At 38.7% G+C, this 17480-nt stretch overlaps 1 protein-coding gene across 35 annotated transcripts in view; it reads right to left on the reverse strand.

Moving 5' to 3' along the window:
• The window catches only part of ANK3 (ankyrin 3), a 548316-nt gene that overhangs the window by 34864 nt on the left and 495972 nt on the right, over positions 1 to 17480 (reverse strand). For 20 of the 35 annotated variants that reach the window (XM_065553406.1, XM_065553396.1, XM_065553399.1 and 17 more), the window contains 5 exons: positions 15871 to 15996; positions 14655 to 14777; positions 14172 to 14198; positions 12291 to 12372; positions 135 to 7865 (listed from right to left, as the gene is read on the reverse strand). In XM_065553406.1, coding sequence (XP_065409478.1) covers positions 135 to 7865; positions 12291 to 12372; positions 14172 to 14198; positions 14655 to 14777; positions 15871 to 15996 — 8089 coding nt within the window. The remainder of the gene's footprint in view (positions 1 to 134; positions 7866 to 12290; positions 12373 to 14171; positions 14199 to 14654; positions 14778 to 15870; positions 15997 to 17480) is intronic. The other 15 variants (XM_065553419.1, XM_024101177.3, XM_008163226.4 and 12 more) reach the window with 3 other exon arrangements.

Raw genomic sequence — 17480 nt, forward strand, 5'->3', positions numbered from 1 at the left:
ACAGTAAGTCACTCCACAGGCAATCACAACAGTTCATGCACTAGGATCAACAAGTTGAAAGTTTTACAAACTAGGCTTGATCTCCACGAGGTGAGCCATGAGAGCTCCAGAAACCTGACTGCCTTCATTCTCACCAGTCCTCTTACTTCTCCTCCTCTCACTGTCGACCTTTTCAATCTTTGATTTTAAGGATGCTGCCTCTGTTCTCATATCTCTAGCAGACTTCGATGTAATGGAAGGCTGGTAAACTTGAGTAGCTTCTGATAATGATGTATTTCTTGATGAACTGTCTTCTTCATCATCAGACACTTCTGACTGCATCTTTTTCTCTTCATCAGATAGACGATCCACAAGCTTTAATGTCTCACCACTAATTCCCTTAAAATATTCAATAGAATGTTTACATACCTCCCTAAGCTGATTTTTCCTTACTTTAACTGTTGTCATTGTGATGGAGGTAGATCTTACCTTTACTGGTAATTTGGAAGGAAGCTGTTTGATTTTTCCTTTCTCTAACTGCTCTTGCTTTTGCATTGTTGGTGTTTTTCTAGATATAGCTAGATTTTTCCTGGGTGCATTTTTTATTGGAATCTTAGATCTTACTTCTAGACATGGAGAAGAATTATTTTGTTTTATTTTGTTGGATTTACTAGCCTGTCTCACTTTACTCGCTACACTTTTTTGGACATTATTTTGTGGGATGACTTCTTTTACTGAACTGGCCTTTATGGGAAGTTTTGATTTTGCTCTACTCCCTACCAACTCTCTTGACCTTTGCTGCTGTCCTTGTACTTTTTGCTTATCTGTTATTCTGTGTCCTTGTGTTGCCCCTGTCCCTCTTCCTGAAGTGCTTTTCATTTGGTTAGCTTTCTGTATGGAACACTTGGGTTCACAATGTTCTTTTAGCTCTACATTACAGGTAATATTATTTGTATGGCTACCAGATGAATCCAAATTGTTGTTGTTATTAAAATTATCTTTTTGAAAATCAAGTTTTTCTTTTTGCCTACAGCTTGTCTGGCTAGTAGCTGAACTTGTAATCACTGCTACAGTTTCATTTTCTAATCCCTGACCACTGGGCATCGCAGCTTCTATCTTATCTGTCACTTCTCCGGGGCCATCTTTCTTCAGAGTCATCGTGGAAGCAGAAATTCCCATTTTAATAGGTGTGCGCAATTTGGGATCAACTTTAGAAGTGTTAACAGTTGTCGATGATTTCTCCAGAGAGTTACTACCAAGTGTGGCTTCCATACAATCTCCACTGGCCTGGATGATGGGCTTATGTTCAACTGCTGTTGTTTCTACTTGTCTCTCTAAGTTTGTTTCTACAATGCTGTCCCCTGACTGTGGCTGTGTGATGGCAGTGACTGTACTTTTATCCCCTTCCCCCTTGTCCCCTGACTTCCCTTCAGAAGTATGCTCACCAATCTGAAAAAATTGGAGTCTTTCTTCAACAAAATCCCTCTTGCTCATGTCAATTGCACCACTGCGAGTCATCTCAAACATCTTCCCTTCATGAAATGGGAAGGGGTTGGGCTCACTAGTTGGAGTACTTTCATCTGTTGGAGTTCTGGCTGGAGTTGTATCAGGTGTTGTTGCTTGCGATCTGTCTTCTACTGCCAGACCAAATGGCTTAGCCTCATCATCCCTTGATTTAGTATCAAACACTTCATCATCTCCTCGATTATTGGACCATGGATCAAAATCCAGACTTTTGGTAGCTACTGTTTTAAAAGGTGTTGCAAATTCTTCATCTACTTTGTAACTGAAATATGAATCAGGAAACACAGTTCTGTCGGGGTGTCTGCCTTCCAAGGTGAAAAACTGTGCACCTGACTTCTGCTCGGTCTTTTCAGAACCTGTACCTTTTGAAAGTGGCTTGTCTTCTTCAGCGCCTACCTTTCCTTCCTCCTCAATAACTTCCAGTTTACTTTGGCTAAAGCAACGATCAGTCTGTTTTAAAATGCCCTCTGTAGTCCATATATCCTTTTTGGTTTCTACTGCTGGACCTGCAAGTTTAGAATCACTCTCAGTTAAACCATCGTCTTCATCTTGTAAATCATAACCATCAAGAGAGTCAATTTCAGTTGCATCTGTATCATGAGAGAATTCTGCAGTGGTTGCTATGGAACACTCGGTGATAGACTGGTCATTAGTCCCATTTTGTGCTATGTCATTCTGGGGTGACTCAAGACCAATGTCAAACTCATTAGGTTTTCCAGAACTGGGATACTCTAACTCTTTCTGGTTCTGACTCTTGTCAGAAACTTTGGGTTTTGAGGCTTCTTTCTGGTCATCTTCAACTTCTTTTAATTTAAAAGTATACTTTTTTAATGGAACTGGTTGATAGAGCGATTCATCATCACTAGAGTCACTGACATCTGCTCCCGGTGGCACGGGGGAAGGTGGCTGTACTCTTATGACTGGTTCAGCCAGTTGACATTTGTCGTGTTCATCTTGCAGATTTACTTCTATCATCTCCATTTCACTCTCAGGGGAATAACGATGATTCTTTTCTGACTCAGCTTGATCTGCATCTAATGGTGGAGGAGGTGGGAATTCAATGTAGGCAACTCTGTTATTTTTGGGTCTTTTGTTAGAGTCTTTGTTTATATTATTAGGCAATATTTTGTCAATTTTTGGTACTTCCACTGCTGTGTGTTTTACAGAGGTTGACTTAGCCTCTGCTTCCTCTTCTGATTCCTCAGAAACCTCAGGTATGGGACTGGGCTTGCCTGGTATATAAGCTATTAGTGAGTCGGGTGTTTTAGAGGTAAACTCATAACTCACTTCCTCTGAGCTGGGTGTTTCTGGTGTTAAAGGGCTTTTCCCAGAGCTATCTATAAAGGATACTTGTTCTAGTGTGTCATCTTCTGGACTACCTTGTGGAGAAGGAGGTTGTTTTTGCTGTCTAGCTGTATAAAATGTCCCCCTAGTCTCTTGTACTGTCTTACTTTCCTGACTTACAATTTTTTTTACATTTCCTTGTTGCACCTCCTTTTCATACTGCTTTCCTACTTGAACAAAACTGACATAAACTGGCAAAGTCTTTATCTCTTTCACTCCCTCACTATTTACTAAAGGTGCAACTTTATCCAAGTAATCAATGGGACTAGGGTCAAATACCTCACTTGAAGGAGATTCCTTTCCAGGACTAAAGTCTAAAGAATCAGGTGATTTGCTAGGGGATATTTCAGTTTCCTCCACTGGAGGACTTAACACTATGGAACCTTGTTGCTTGGTAACTTTAGTGACTTTTGAATGTTTTATTTTTTCATCTTCTACATAATCAAATTCTCTCTGAACTTGCTCTTTAATCATAGTTGACTGGGACACTTTAGCTGACAGTTCATATACTGATTTTTTTGACTGATCATAAACACTATCAAGAATGGTAGGAGAGGACATTCTTTTCTCCTCAGAAATTCTGACTGGAATGTGGGACACAGACGATTCTTTTCTTTTTGAAGTTTTATCTGTCATTTCATTGGTGTGTTCTCCTTCTCTGACAACAAATTCTCTGTACAGAACCTTTTTTGATGGAGATTTTACAGTCGTTTCCTTCACCTCCTTTGAATGAGATCCATGTGTTGACAATTTGTGTTCACTCTCTGTCACAGTGATAAATTCACTCTTTTTGTTAGTTTTAGTCTCAGCATGGTCAACATGGTTTTCTTTCACCATATCTTGAACAAGTACATGGGAAAGTTTTTCTTTTTGTGTTTTATGGTTAGAAGCTCCAGGACTTTCCCATGTTCGATAGATTTTTTTGTCCCAATGTCCCTTAGCTGGTAAGTCTGAGCTATATGCCAAGTCTTTAGCTTGCTGTTCAGAAGTATATTCTAGCAGACTTTTACTTGATGTTTCAGTGCTCTGTTTCTGTACTTCTGAAGCACAAATGTCTTCTATAACTTTTCCTTTACCTTGGACATTATCTTCTTTCAATTTCATAGTAGTAAATTCTTTTTGCAATGATGTATTTCCTTCTGTCAGATCTACTTGCTTTGGGTGCTTTTCTCTTGCATAAAACTGATACACTGGTAGTTTGCTTTCTTGTAATTTCTTTACTGGAATTTTGGATTGACTATCTTGCTTTTTTTCTTCTTGAGATAAATCTTTAGTCCTTGGACTTATACTTTGTTCAAATTTAAGTCTAATGGAATTAAGCTTGGATTGTTTTAGCTGAAATCCAGTCTGTGAAGCTTCAGTTGTTTTACTCTGCTGAGCATTTCCTTTGTGTTCCATAGTTTGTTTACAGTCCCCTGTTTGTTGAGCAAGAATCCTTCTTTCAGGACTGCTGGGCAAACTTGCTGCTTTTCTTTCATCGGCTTTTGGAGAACACTTTCCATCATGCCCATACTGCCGCACTTTACTCCAGTCATCACTCAATGTCACTATTTCAGTGAGCAGTACTTTTTCAGGGCTGCTGCTGGCCGAGCTATGACTAGAATGCATTTCTTTGCCATTTTTTTTATGTTGCTTTTTCTCTGGAGATTGTAGCTCATCATTCAACTTTTCTGTTTTGTCCCGAAAAAACTGTGATACTTCAGTCAGTTTTTCTTCTGCCTCCTTAACAGTCCTGTCCACCCTGTCTTCATACATCATCTTTTCTCTACCTCTGTCTAATCTGTCCTCAGTAAAGCGCATCCACATGGCATGTTTTGGACTACTAACATCTCCAGTGTAGTGTAACACTGTCACTTTATCATAATGATCATCTTTAGACATTTTACCTACACCATTTTCAGACACATCTTTATAGATTTTGGAGATAATTTCTTTTTTGGGGGCAGTGGCTACTTTTTCTCTGCATCGTTTATCAGACCCCTGTAACTCTGAACTAAGGGGTAGAGCATGGTCAGTAACTGACTCCTCAGTATCAGAATGAGACACATCTAGCTTTTCTGAAAGAAGCATTTTCTCAGCAAACCTGTAAGACTCCCCTCTTAATTCTGACAACTCATCATCATGGTATTCTATTGAGTGTTGACTCAAAAGCTTCAGCGTTTTGTAAGAGTCATCAGACATGAGTTGAGCAGAACTAGGGCGACTGTCTTCTTCCTGGGACACAGGAGTGTTTACTCTAGAAGATTCCAGATAAGAAGGAAGTGACTCTTCAGCTGTTAGCTCTTCTTCTTCTTGCTGACCTTGTTCATCAGAACAAGGAAAAGTATCATGTTTTTCCAAACCTTTTAAGTTAATATCTCCCCGAGGTAAGTCTTTCTGATATACATACATTTCTTTTTCTGGATGCTTTTTTGTTTGTCTAATAATGACTTCAGTAGGTTCAGCTTGATTACCTTTTTCAATATGGACCTCTATTATACGCTCCAGTTTGGGTTTCATTTTGCTGTCCTTCTCAGCATGGTGTGGTGAAGTTTCAGCAGACTTGCTAACATCTGATGTTACTGATGATTTATGTTCAAACAGACCTGCCAGTTCTTTGGAAGGGTCACGTCCTGATTGAAAGGCTTTCATTATGTCATGAACAGACATTGTTTCCTCAATTCTTTCCGAGGTACTTTCGGTGCACGGAGGTTTATGATAAACCATTCTAGTTGTAGTAGTGATGTGAGTTTCTTCTTTCACCCGGACACCTTTGCTAAGAACACACTTGTGGTCATCTTCTTCACTGCTGCTGCTTTTCATTTGAAATGCTTTAACCTTGTCTTTAATAGACCCAGTGGGTTTTTGTTCCAACTCCATTAAAGCAAGTGCAGGTTTCAATGAAGGTAGCTCCTCTGTTTGCTGCTCTGGAATCTCTTCTGATGATGGTTCATAGCTACGGATAACATGAACTACTTCAGTTCTTGTTTCTGTAATAACAGGAGGGATGGGTACATCATGGAAAAGTGGTTTTGGCCCTGTGCTTTCAGCACTTTGTGGGGCTGAAGGTGTTTTTTCACTTCTTGTTTCAAAGCCACTGTCAGACAAAGGACTTTTATCTTGGTCATGTAGAGAAAAATCATCTGGAGATTCTAAAATAGTATCTGTTCCAAAAAAGGAATCTGCAATTTTACATAATTCTTTTTCTGAAGTAGAAGGCCTCATGGAGGCTGGAGGCATTTTAAGTTTATGTTCCTGTAAAGCAATCACTGGTTTTAAAATGCGTTTTTGTCTCTCTTCATCTTTTTTCCCCTCTTCAAACTTGTACTTTATGGTTGCCAATGAACTACTACCAATATCATTTGTTAAATAATCAATGACTTTTGTCAAATTGTAATCCTTTTCAGATGCGGCTTTAGCTTTAATGTGCACTTTTTCTGGAACAGGATGGCACGTTATAGCCTGCTGTCTTGCTTCATCAATCTCCTCTGGACTGAACTCTACCCATTCATCTTCAGATAAGTGTCCTTTATCACTTTTTGACACTCTGGTCGACCCTTTATTTTCTAAACACACATCTTTTTTCAGTATCTCACTAACTTTTACCAAATCTTCTTTTACTTTCTCAACAATTTTAAAGGGCTCTTCATCATCAATTCTACCCTCTTTTGTTAGTTCAGGTTGGAATGGCTTGTCCTCCGTTACATCTGTCTGCAATATCGCAGTCATCCTGATTAGGTCCTCTTTCATATCAGCAACATCTTTCAATATCTCCTGGCTGGAGGATAAAGAAGATGGTGTAGACAATTTAAGAGCAGAGGGTGCTAAAAACAAGGATGATTTTATAGGAGATGAAGTTCGACTAAAGTGAGGTTGTGTACGTGTCTCTGTAGTCAATGTTTTACTAGGTGATAGTAATGCAGCTCCTGATTTTGTAAGTGAACACTCTGGAAGCTTCTTTAATGCTGGTTCAGATAAAACATTGACTAGAGAATATACTGGCACTGTTATTGTTGATGAAGTTACTGATGAGGTAGTTGCAGATATTGACCCAAAAGATGTATATAGTGCACCTGCAGAAGGAGTTCTTATTGACTGAAAAGCAGATGGTGTTGAAGACACAAATGCCCTGAGTGGAGAAAGTGGCATTGTAGTAGTGGTCGGAAACACTTTCTCAACTGTATCAGTGGCTGCATTAGCAGCACAACTTGCAGAATTTGTAGCTGCAGAGATCTTGTCTTGAAACGTAGCTGCAGGTTTGGATCCAGTTATTACATTGGCAGAGGATGGATATTTCAGAGGTGACATGGATCCATTAACCAATGCTACATCTGTAGGTCCAGGTATATGTTTCACAGGTGATGAGAGAGATGAAGTCATCATGACTTTAGACGATGAAACAGCATCAACTTCTGACTTAGCAGGAGACACCACTGACTTTAAAGGTGAAGTTAAAAGTGGTGATGCTGATGTGATGATTGACTTAAATGGTAAACTTGAAGAATACATGTTAATGTTCGATTTGGGGGATGCTGGAGGTGTCATAGTGATGGATGATCTCTCCAAAAGAGACCCTGCTGTAGTCACTGGAGATGTCCGAGAAGGAAATGTTGAAGTGGATGCCATCCCTTTTAAATTACTGGCTTCTGTTACTGCAGGAGCTCTGATGAAAGAACCAGAAGAAACTTGGATATTATATGGAGGCTGTGATACAACGGTTTTTATTGGTGAAGAGATTGTCCGAAATGATCTAATTGGAGATGCTACATCATTAACAGATTTAATTGAAGAGGTAGTAGAAGCTCCTAATGTGGATTTGATTGGAGAAGCAGAAGAAACAGACCATATTGATTTCAATGGGGAAGCTGTAGGAGTATTGGAGGAAGAGCTTGATAGGGAAGTGAAGCCTGATTTGGTTTGCCCAGGCACTGTAATTGGAGCTGTTGTCCATGACTGATATGGTCTTGTTGAAAAGAATGGCTTGTATGAATAAGTAGCAGGTAGGGATCTTGTTGCTCCTGCACTCCGTTCAACTGTTTCTTAAAGTTTTAAATCAAAATCAAACGTAAAATCAACAAAAATGATTGAAAAACAGAGAGACCAGAGAAGAAAATTGGTCAGTAAACGTTGTAATATTACAAAGAGTAAGTACATTTTTTTTATGAATCAGAATGAAATAGGCAAAAAGAATAATTAAAAAGGAAAAAAAAGAGGAATGAGTCATATAATTATGACTGATCCAAAATAAAAAGCAACATGAAATGAAAGACACTAAGCACATTGCAACCAAGTCCGCATACAATGGAAAACAGAAAACACAAAAGGAGGAATCCATAATGGTAAAAATAATAACCACAACCAAAATTCTTCTCTTACTTCCTTATTGACTTTCTGATGTGCTAGTTTTGAAATATTAATCTCAGTTCCATTTTGCCTGTATAGGTATGTCTTAGCTTTGTGCAACTATTACAATTATCCTTTTAGTAATTTCTATTGTTCTATCCTTAGCAGTATCATTAAACAACATATATTGTACCTATATAAAACAATATAAACTTGTGTAGAATGACATTAAATAGCTAAAATCCTTTTTGAAAACCACTCAAAACTATTTCATGCAGAACCCAAAATACCTCTAAGTGACAGGCAATTGATGTGCAAACTGTGAAGCAACTGGAATAAATTCAAATCTTTATCTATCCATGCACAATTCGTATATGCTTCACGCTCACAAAGCCAATAAGAGCAAGAACTTTTCTGAGTCAAGAGTTAAAAAAATAAAAAAATAAAAAGGAACCTTTTGCATTTTTTTCATGCGAAATTCCTTTTGTTTGGTCAAACTAAAGTAAAACTTTAAATGAAATGATTTTAAGAAGCATTTGTCATACATGAAAAATGGAAAATATGATTTATGATAAACGTGAGCAAGCAAAGCAACTCAAACACTTTACTCATGCATAGTATACCACGTCAAAACAAGCAAATGAAGTAATACATTTTATATGCTGTATTATGCACAACATGTAAATAAATATTTTCATAAGAGGCATTTAAAAGAAGAGTACACTTTTTCTACAAGATGTAGTGTTTTGCTCCTTTTGAGGAGATTTCTTGTATCAGCTCAAAGAAAGACCTTACATTTCTCAAAAGGTAACATTAGGTAAGTACTTGAAGAACAATATAGTAAGTAGATATGATCTGGCCAAGACAAATCTGTTAACTATGAGCATCCCCCAAAAGGCCCAACATCAGATTTTGAAGTCACTGGAGGCAGGTACTAATCCAGAAGGCAGTATTTCTGGGAATGACATTACAGCTTCCATATCCTCTGACACAGCAATGACATTCAGAGAGTTCTTCCACAAATAAGTAAAATAACTTTTAGGCACAATTTCTTTATTTGGTGTTAGTAACGGAGCTAAAATATTCCAACTACCTATTCTACACACCTTTGTCTGAAGTTATACTGACAATTTATCAAAGCTGTTTGGTCTGTCTTATAGCTAGGCAATAATTCACCATGAAAGAAACAAAATAAGACTCACATTAAGTTACTAAAGTTATGTCACACAAGCTTATCTAAAAAAGATGTTCAGCACACCATAGGCCCATATCCCAGAATAAGAAAATGTGGTGGGCCTACAAATATCAAGCAAAGATGTATAGATGCTTTTATTAGGTAATGCTATTGTAGTATTAGAACATTTAGGTTGAAGAAAGCTTGAATACTGGGCATACTGGCACAGTCTATTCCAAAAGACAGCCATTGAAAGCATACTAGTATAAATCATTTTAAAACTAAAGTCTGACCACTCCTTACTCTATCATTTCCCCTCTCTGAAAAACTTCATTAAATAAATTCTACCACAGTGATTTATTAGGAGTAGCTGCCAAGATTCAAAAGCAGTCACAAATCCAAAAAATAATAAGCCAACACAATAGTGAAGGGCAGTAATGAAATAAAAATAATTTGCTCTACACTTAAAGAATCTGTAAATGCCACTAGACTCTTGGTATGTTGTATCACGACAGTCTTACCACTACAATTTAATGAGACAATAAATCCAATAGCAGTCTCTCCTAATTGCAAATATTCTTTTTTCCATTACATCATGTATTCAGATATTTTAAAAACACCTTGTCTATACTTCACATTACACTTGAGAAAAAGGACTGGGCCAAGGAAGCAACCTCACTGATAAAGTTAACGGCTATGAGATAACTGTGTGGGCTAGAAAAAAATATGGCTTTATTACTGATTTTTAAAAAAATAAAAAACTCAGTTATGTAATTTTCTAAGTGGAATAGCATATTTCAGAGACAGCAGTTGTTTTACATACCTGCACTTCCTGGGTACTGAATGAATTTGTCCCTTAGCCTCACACCCCACTATGCACATGACATGTGGAGACTGCATATCCTATAGTGTGTTATTCCCACTTCCTCACTTGCTATTGGTGAATGAAAATGGTGATTGAGCATATGTAAGTCTGCCCAACAGAATGATGCTCTATTCATAATTTACTTGAAGCGTATAGCCAGGCTAGAGACCAGATTCTAGTTCACAGGAGTGCTTCCTATTCTGCCTGACACATCTGTATAGGGCAGAGCAGAGTCCCTTAGATCAGTGCTCTTCTTCCTCCCTGCTTTAAATATTAGTAGAACACCTTAGCAGTGAAATACCATTGTCCCTATCACACAGACTGTGGCAGCGGGGGAGAGAAAAACGTCCACTGAAATCAGTGAAGCTGTCAGTTTCACTGAAAGTAGGTGCAGGTCCAGACTGAGTATCTTCTCTTTTTTTCAGCAGTCAGAGAGAGGTGAGGAAAGGAGAAACTGGTGCTCCCCATATCTGAGCAGATGTGGGGAGGAGTAAAAGAACATCCCAAAGACAATATGAAAATGACCCACCCAAGTCCAAGGACAACACTTTGGTGGGAAGCCACTTTAAACACCCTCTAGAAGCCACAATGGATGGTGGCAAGGTTTAGTGTGCTGGGTCTGTTTTCCTTGGTGCTCTCTGGGAGTTTTTAATCTTAAATATCAGTGTCTAGCTAGTAGGTTTTGTCTCCTCTGGTTATGTGGCCTTATGGATTTCTGTCTGCTGAGCAGTCTTGATTTTTAAGTTAAGACATGTTCTTTGGAGGTGAAAATGAAAAAGTGAAAAGAAAGTAAAATAAAAACAACTTTTTTCTTTCCAAACTTTTGGGAAAACATACTTAAGTTAAAAGTCTGGAGCAGATCATCTACCATTCTACAAATCAATAGGTAATGGAATATTAAAAGAATGAAGAGAGACTTTTATACCTTGATTAAACCCTTCCTCCATTCCTGGATTACAACTTCATTTAAGGTTTTTTCCCCCACCTCTTTTAGCAACTATGACTTTACTTTTGGTAAACCAATATAAGATTCTTTTAATTTCGCATGGGGAGCCAGCTGAAAAAGATATATACAAGCTCCAAACTCATTCCAGACACCATAGCCAAACCTTTCCCTCTATCTCTCTTAATTCCCAACAAATCTTTGATGATATCTCAGAGTCCACTATGAGGTCTCAGCTAATCTGGTAGTCTTGTAAGTCCAGGTGCTGTCATCAGATCTTATATACTTCAGGTCTTCTCCAGTGTCTGAGAAGCACAATGCATTCTGGAGCACCTCAAAACCCCACAGAGCTCACAAGATCTTTAAATAGCAGCTACCAGCAGGAATTATCAGACCTGATGAGATTTGTAAATGGATTTTATGAAGTTATATCAAAGGGCCATTGGAGTTCAGGGAATGAGAAGTTTGACTGGCTGCTGGAGGAGAAGAGAAAAACACAAGAATGACCACTTTCTGACTGGGGAGGGAAGCAAAGGTTGACAGAGACATTACTGTACTTAAAGAGAGAAAAGGAAGCAGAGCCATGGGTCAGGTCAAAGAGATGGGGATAGATGAGAAAGCTCTGATTGAGTAGAAGGAAAGGCTTTATGGAATATGGGAAAAAATGGGGAGAGAGAGGAAGAAGATATAAAATAGGAAGGAGCTCAAATAAACTGAATAAAAAGTCAAACATTTTATCTGAAAGGAACCTTCCAACCCCACTGAGTTTTGCCCATTCCTATATCTAATGCATCACTGTGATACTGCTAGATTTCATTAATTAACGTTTTGAAGGGAGGAGGCATAGACTGTCTTTTGGAAAATACTTTTCAATTCAGTTGCCCTTGCTCCAGCCAATAAATTATGTGGCTTTTTTATGATTATTTTTTATTTACTTTAACTGGAGTACACTGCTTCCCAGTACGGAGTCTCCAAGCTCTCACAATGCAGAGGATCACAGACCATCCAAAAGTTTAGCTATAGAAAATTTTTCTATTAATTTTTTTCAAATGACACTAAATGCAACATTCATAGAAAAAATGTCTCTTCTTATTAAAGTAGGGTATATATGGTATTAGTAGGTTTGTTATGGAACTCACTCATTCCAGGCTCAGTCAGATAGCTGTAGCGCTTACGTAAAGCAAGAGAGACAAAGCTTTGACGCCGGTCTGTTTTCTCCGTCTGCAACAAAACACATTTCCACTTGGTACCTTTCAAATATTGTGAACAGCTTGATTCTGGTGTCTCAGTATAGTGGGCTAGATCATACTTGAACTACACGTCTACACAAGGGAATAAGAATCCACTCTTACAGCTTGACAAGGGTGCACAGGAGGAAGCAGGGCTATATGGTTGCATTTCCCCCTACATAGTAGATGGTAGGCAATGGGCAAACGCTTGGCTCCATTCCTGCTCGCTGGCCAGTGCAGCTTAGCCATTTTTGGGAAGAGGGGTAATAATTAGCTGGTAATATAAACCAGCAGTAAATTACTAACCCTCTGCAGGAGGCAGGAAAGAAGGGAAGGAATTGTAAGTCAGAGGGATATGTCATCTCCCAGGTATACTTCTGAGGTGGTGCTATGAACACAATACATTTAGTTCAGGGCACTGTCTAAAGTCACAGTCTAGCCCCATATTACCTAAATACTGTAAAATCCCATTATCTTTTGGTAATCTATTCCATTACTACTTAAAATGGCATGATTTATTTTTCTGTATTTTGGCTAGAAACAGAAGCATCAACATAAAAGACTACAGATACAGACATAAAACATTAATAAGAGTATAATTTAGGCTGATCAAATACCTCTCCCAACATTAATCTGTCTTGAAAGCACATAAACCACAATGTACACTTGCTTTAAAGTGAGTACATTAAGGACAAAAAAGGCATGAAAGGGTTTTTTTTTTTAATATGCACAAAATGCAGAGATGTATATTAGAAAGCAGAATACAATTGCTAACTAGTAAGTTGCATCTTAAGTTACTGTGTCTAATGGCATAGCAGTTACTGTGGTATTTTTGCAGCTCTATTTATTATTATTAAAAGTCATTCACAGAAATCAGTTCATTTGATGTCTCCAAAAATATAGTTTGTTTGGAAAGAAAACTATTGAGATACCTATAAAATAACTCACCAGGCACAAGTCAAATGAAAACCAAATGATATGGTTATATTTTTGATGTATTGACTCTTATTTGATTTTAGTCAGCTGGTGACTAATGTTATTTATTAGCAGTCAGAAACAGAGGGCTACACACAAGGAACTCTTCTTCTGATAAAATGGATATGTATCTGATGTTTCTGTACTAGGTTTTCTATTTCTAGTGTCTTAAAACTCACTGTATCCCTTAGTGCATAAAATAAATTTCATCTCCTGACCTGAGACAACTTCATTAAGATTACTAAAGAGAGATATTTTCTGTTAAAACCGGTGACAAGGTGTGGATTTTTAAAGCTGTGGAGATCTGGAGCTTATTTGAAAATAGATACACTAAAAATAGGTAGAAATTACTCCTGGTTATATTGCCTTTTTTGAAAAAAATAGGGGTTATTTTTAGGAATGAAAATACAATAGGCCAATGTTTAAAGGGTATACAGAAATACAGTTTAGGGAAATACTGAATGTTTATTAAGATAAGAGGCCTAATTCATCCCTGGTGTATGTAATGCCACTGACTTCAGCTATCTGAAGGATGAATTTAGCTTATATGTTATAAATTACATAATTTACATTCTAAGAATAAAGTGAGCTGAAGTTCAGAATATTAGCATATACTGCATTTAAATTTATAACATATAATCTTATTTCATCACATGCCTGCACTTTTATTTCTTGACAACAGAACGTAGATGTTTAGTATATATTGTTAATATTCACTGCTATAATTAAAAGATACTGTAACACTTTTCTAGAACATATTTATCTTTCTGCACTAATTCTGAAGAAAATAAAAACAGAAGAGAGTGTTTATATTACCTCATCATCTTGATCTGACTCTGTTTCCTTTTGGTTCCAAGGTGCATTGCAGAGACAAGGAATATTATAATGGACAGCAGGGAAAAGAATATCAGGATATGAAAAGGACCAAGTTGGGATCACAAAATGCAAGCTGATTTATAAGCCAAAGCAAACCCAAAATGTCAACATAAAAGAAAAAAAATCTTACATCAAGTGCAAATCAACACGACATTACTGAATGCATAAAATCTATGAACTGTAAGCTGAAGCATGAGCTGTAAACAGAGGACCCAATCATAAAAATAATTGGAACTTGACACCACAGTAACAAGAGACTTTAAAAGCTTTCTATGTACAAAAAACTAATACAACATAAATTTATAACAGCCTTAATCATATTACAAAGCATTCCCATTACTAGCATTTCACAGGATTTATTTATTAGCAAAAAAAGTTAAACTAAAAGTTAAACAAAACAAAACAGAGTGCTGGCAGAAATACCTTTTTGTGTGCTGGAAGAGTAATATTTAAGTTGCAAACAGCTGTTTGTGGCAGTCCTTTTGTAGTCTTTGGTTCTTTCAAAAATGATAAACGACCACAAGGCTCTTGGCTGGTGTCTCTAATCTAGAAAAATTTATCAGACAGTAGTTTGACTTAATTGTTTGAAATTAGGGTAACCAGACAGCAAGTGTGAAAAATCTGGATGAGGGTGGAGAGTAATAGGAGCCTATATAAGAAAAAGCCCCAAATATCATGACTGTCCCTATAAAATCGGGACATCTGGTCACCATATTTGAAATGTGTGTTTTTGCATTACATTTAACATGGTCTGTTTCCCCTACAAAGAACATGTGAGAAGTCAAAGTCCCTGAGGGGACCTCTTCTCGCAAAATGAGTGTTGAGTGTGGCTCCCACTGGAGACCATCAGAATTAGTTTGGACAGCTAGAGAAAGCTGTTGCAGAGTAACAGGTGGTGTTCCCTTCCATCAGAAGCTATTTAGTAACCACATCAATTGAAGACCAAAGGAACTCAGCCAGAACCCAACTTGCAGCTTTTCATAGGATAGAAAGTTGTAACTACAATTAGACTATTTGGCCAGCCTCAGGTTTTTGTTCCACTGCAAACAAGTTTCCAAAACGGTTTCCAGCACCAGTGCAAGGCACTGTGCTGAGTGGCATCATTCCAGGAGAAATACTCCTGTAGGTAAACTGGATTGAGTTTTCAACCACCTGCATTTCTCTCTGCCCAGTTTTGTATATGCAACGACTTGAACTCACAAAAGTGACCATGACTTTCATTTGCACCCACAAAACAGGTGATTACATAGGTGTGTGCACTCTCTTTTTGGAAGCACTATCAACTGCACATGTAAAAACAAGAGGCTAGGGCTGAAAATCTGGATCCAAATCTCACTCTTGTCATTTGGGTAGATGATCTACCCCTTGAAATAATGTATCTTGCAGCTAGGAGGCCTAAGAGAACAGGTCTAATCTGAGGCATGGTTCTGGCAAAGGATGTATTCTGATCCCAGCTCTGAAAGTGATTCCTGCTATGGTTTCATGCAAATCACTTATAAACTCTGTTCCAAATTACCTACCTGCTAAATTATAATAATACTTACTTCTCAGGGGCAGACTATTCATATTAGACAGAGCCAATATTACTACATGAGGAAAACATTTCCTCAACTAAGAACTCTGTAGGGTTTATTTTTACCTTAATAGAGAATGGCAGTCTATTTTCCTTGAAAGCATAAAAATTAAAAACAAGCTGTTGTCCTCCTTTTGTCAAAGGGGCCAGATTTCCATAGCAATCAACATAAATGGGTTTTCCTTCCAGAACCTATCAAAGCAACAAGACAGAAATTCAAAGTGAGTAAAATCTATTTTAATGGTATATGATACATGCACAAACATATACCGCCATTTCTTCCAACATCGTAACTCCTCATTTAGCTAGGAATGCATCGACTTAACACATGTTCAACACTGATCTAATTCAACAGTACTGTGGTACTTATAATATGACATTATAAGTGCAGCTGATTAATTAAAACTATTTTTTAAATATTCTAATTGCTAACGTTAGTTTTTAAAAATATAGCTCCATTCAATATATATGGATATCTTTATAACTAGCTACAGCATAGGATTCTTTGAGGGAAAAGTGTATATTAGATGATTTTTCACAAGACATGCCCTTTGGCCTCAAAAATCCCAAACAAACCAGCCTGAGTAACTCAATTGTGTGCTGGAGATCTCTATGTGGACAAGGAGGGAGGAATTCTAACCCACCAAGCTATGAAGCAGGAGTGCAGCTGCCATAGGAACTACGGGTGCGAGTGGGGGGACAGCGTGCTGCAACACCCTCTGACTTGAAGTGGTTTCTATTATATACAGTGTTTACAGTTTAGTTCAATGGCTCTCAGCACCCCCACTATAAAAATTGTTCCAGCACCCCTGGCAGCTACTCTACAGCAGCTACTCCAGAGTCCTTTGCATTATCTCTCCACTCCCAATAGGCAGAAGGACTGGAGGACTCATGTAAAGATGGTTTCTCAAGTCCTGTCTCTTTATCCTGCTTCGCACACTTCCAAAGAGTTTCTTCACACAGCCTCACTGTCAGAGGTGAAAGTAAGCTGGTCCAGTCTGGTATGGCATACTGACAAGAGCCAGTACACAGCCGACTGTACCTGCAGGGGGCTGCTTCGCCAGGCGGGCAATTTAAAAGGGCCCTGGGCTCCCAGCAGCGGCTGGAGCCCCGGACCCTTTAAATCACCACCAGAGCCCTGGGGCTCCCAGCCGCTGCCACAGCTACAGCTACCATGGGGCTCCAGCAGCGATTTCAAGGTCCCGGGGCTCCCGGCTGCCACTACTGCAGCCCTGGGCCCTTGAAATCGCCATCGGAGCCCCGGGTAGTGGCAGCAGCTGGAAGCCCCGGGCCCTTTAAATCGCTGCCAGAGCCCTGCTGCTGAAACCCCATGGTAGTGGTAGCTGTGGCAGCAGCTGGGAGTCCCGGGCCCTTGAAATCGCTGCCAGAGCCCTGGGGCTCCCAGCCGCCGCCACAGCTACCGGCGGTGACTTAAAGGTCCCGGGGCTCTCGGCCACTGCTACTGCTGCTGGTGCCCAGGGATCTTTAAATCTCCGTTTTAAACGGCCCAGGGATTTAAAGGCCCCACCCCTTCCATCCAAGGGACCCCCGCTGCCCGCTCAGGACCCTGGCCCTGCAGTAAGTCCCTTAAGTATCAAAGGGGTAGCCATGTTAGTCTGGATCTGTAAAAGCAGCAAAGAGTCCTGTGGCACCTTATAGACTAACAAACGTATAGG

Source organism: Chrysemys picta, chromosome 7, assembly GCF_011386835.1.
Source record: "Chrysemys picta bellii isolate R12L10 chromosome 7, ASM1138683v2, whole genome shotgun sequence".
Taxonomy (NCBI): Eukaryota; Metazoa; Chordata; order Testudines; family Emydidae; genus Chrysemys; species Chrysemys picta.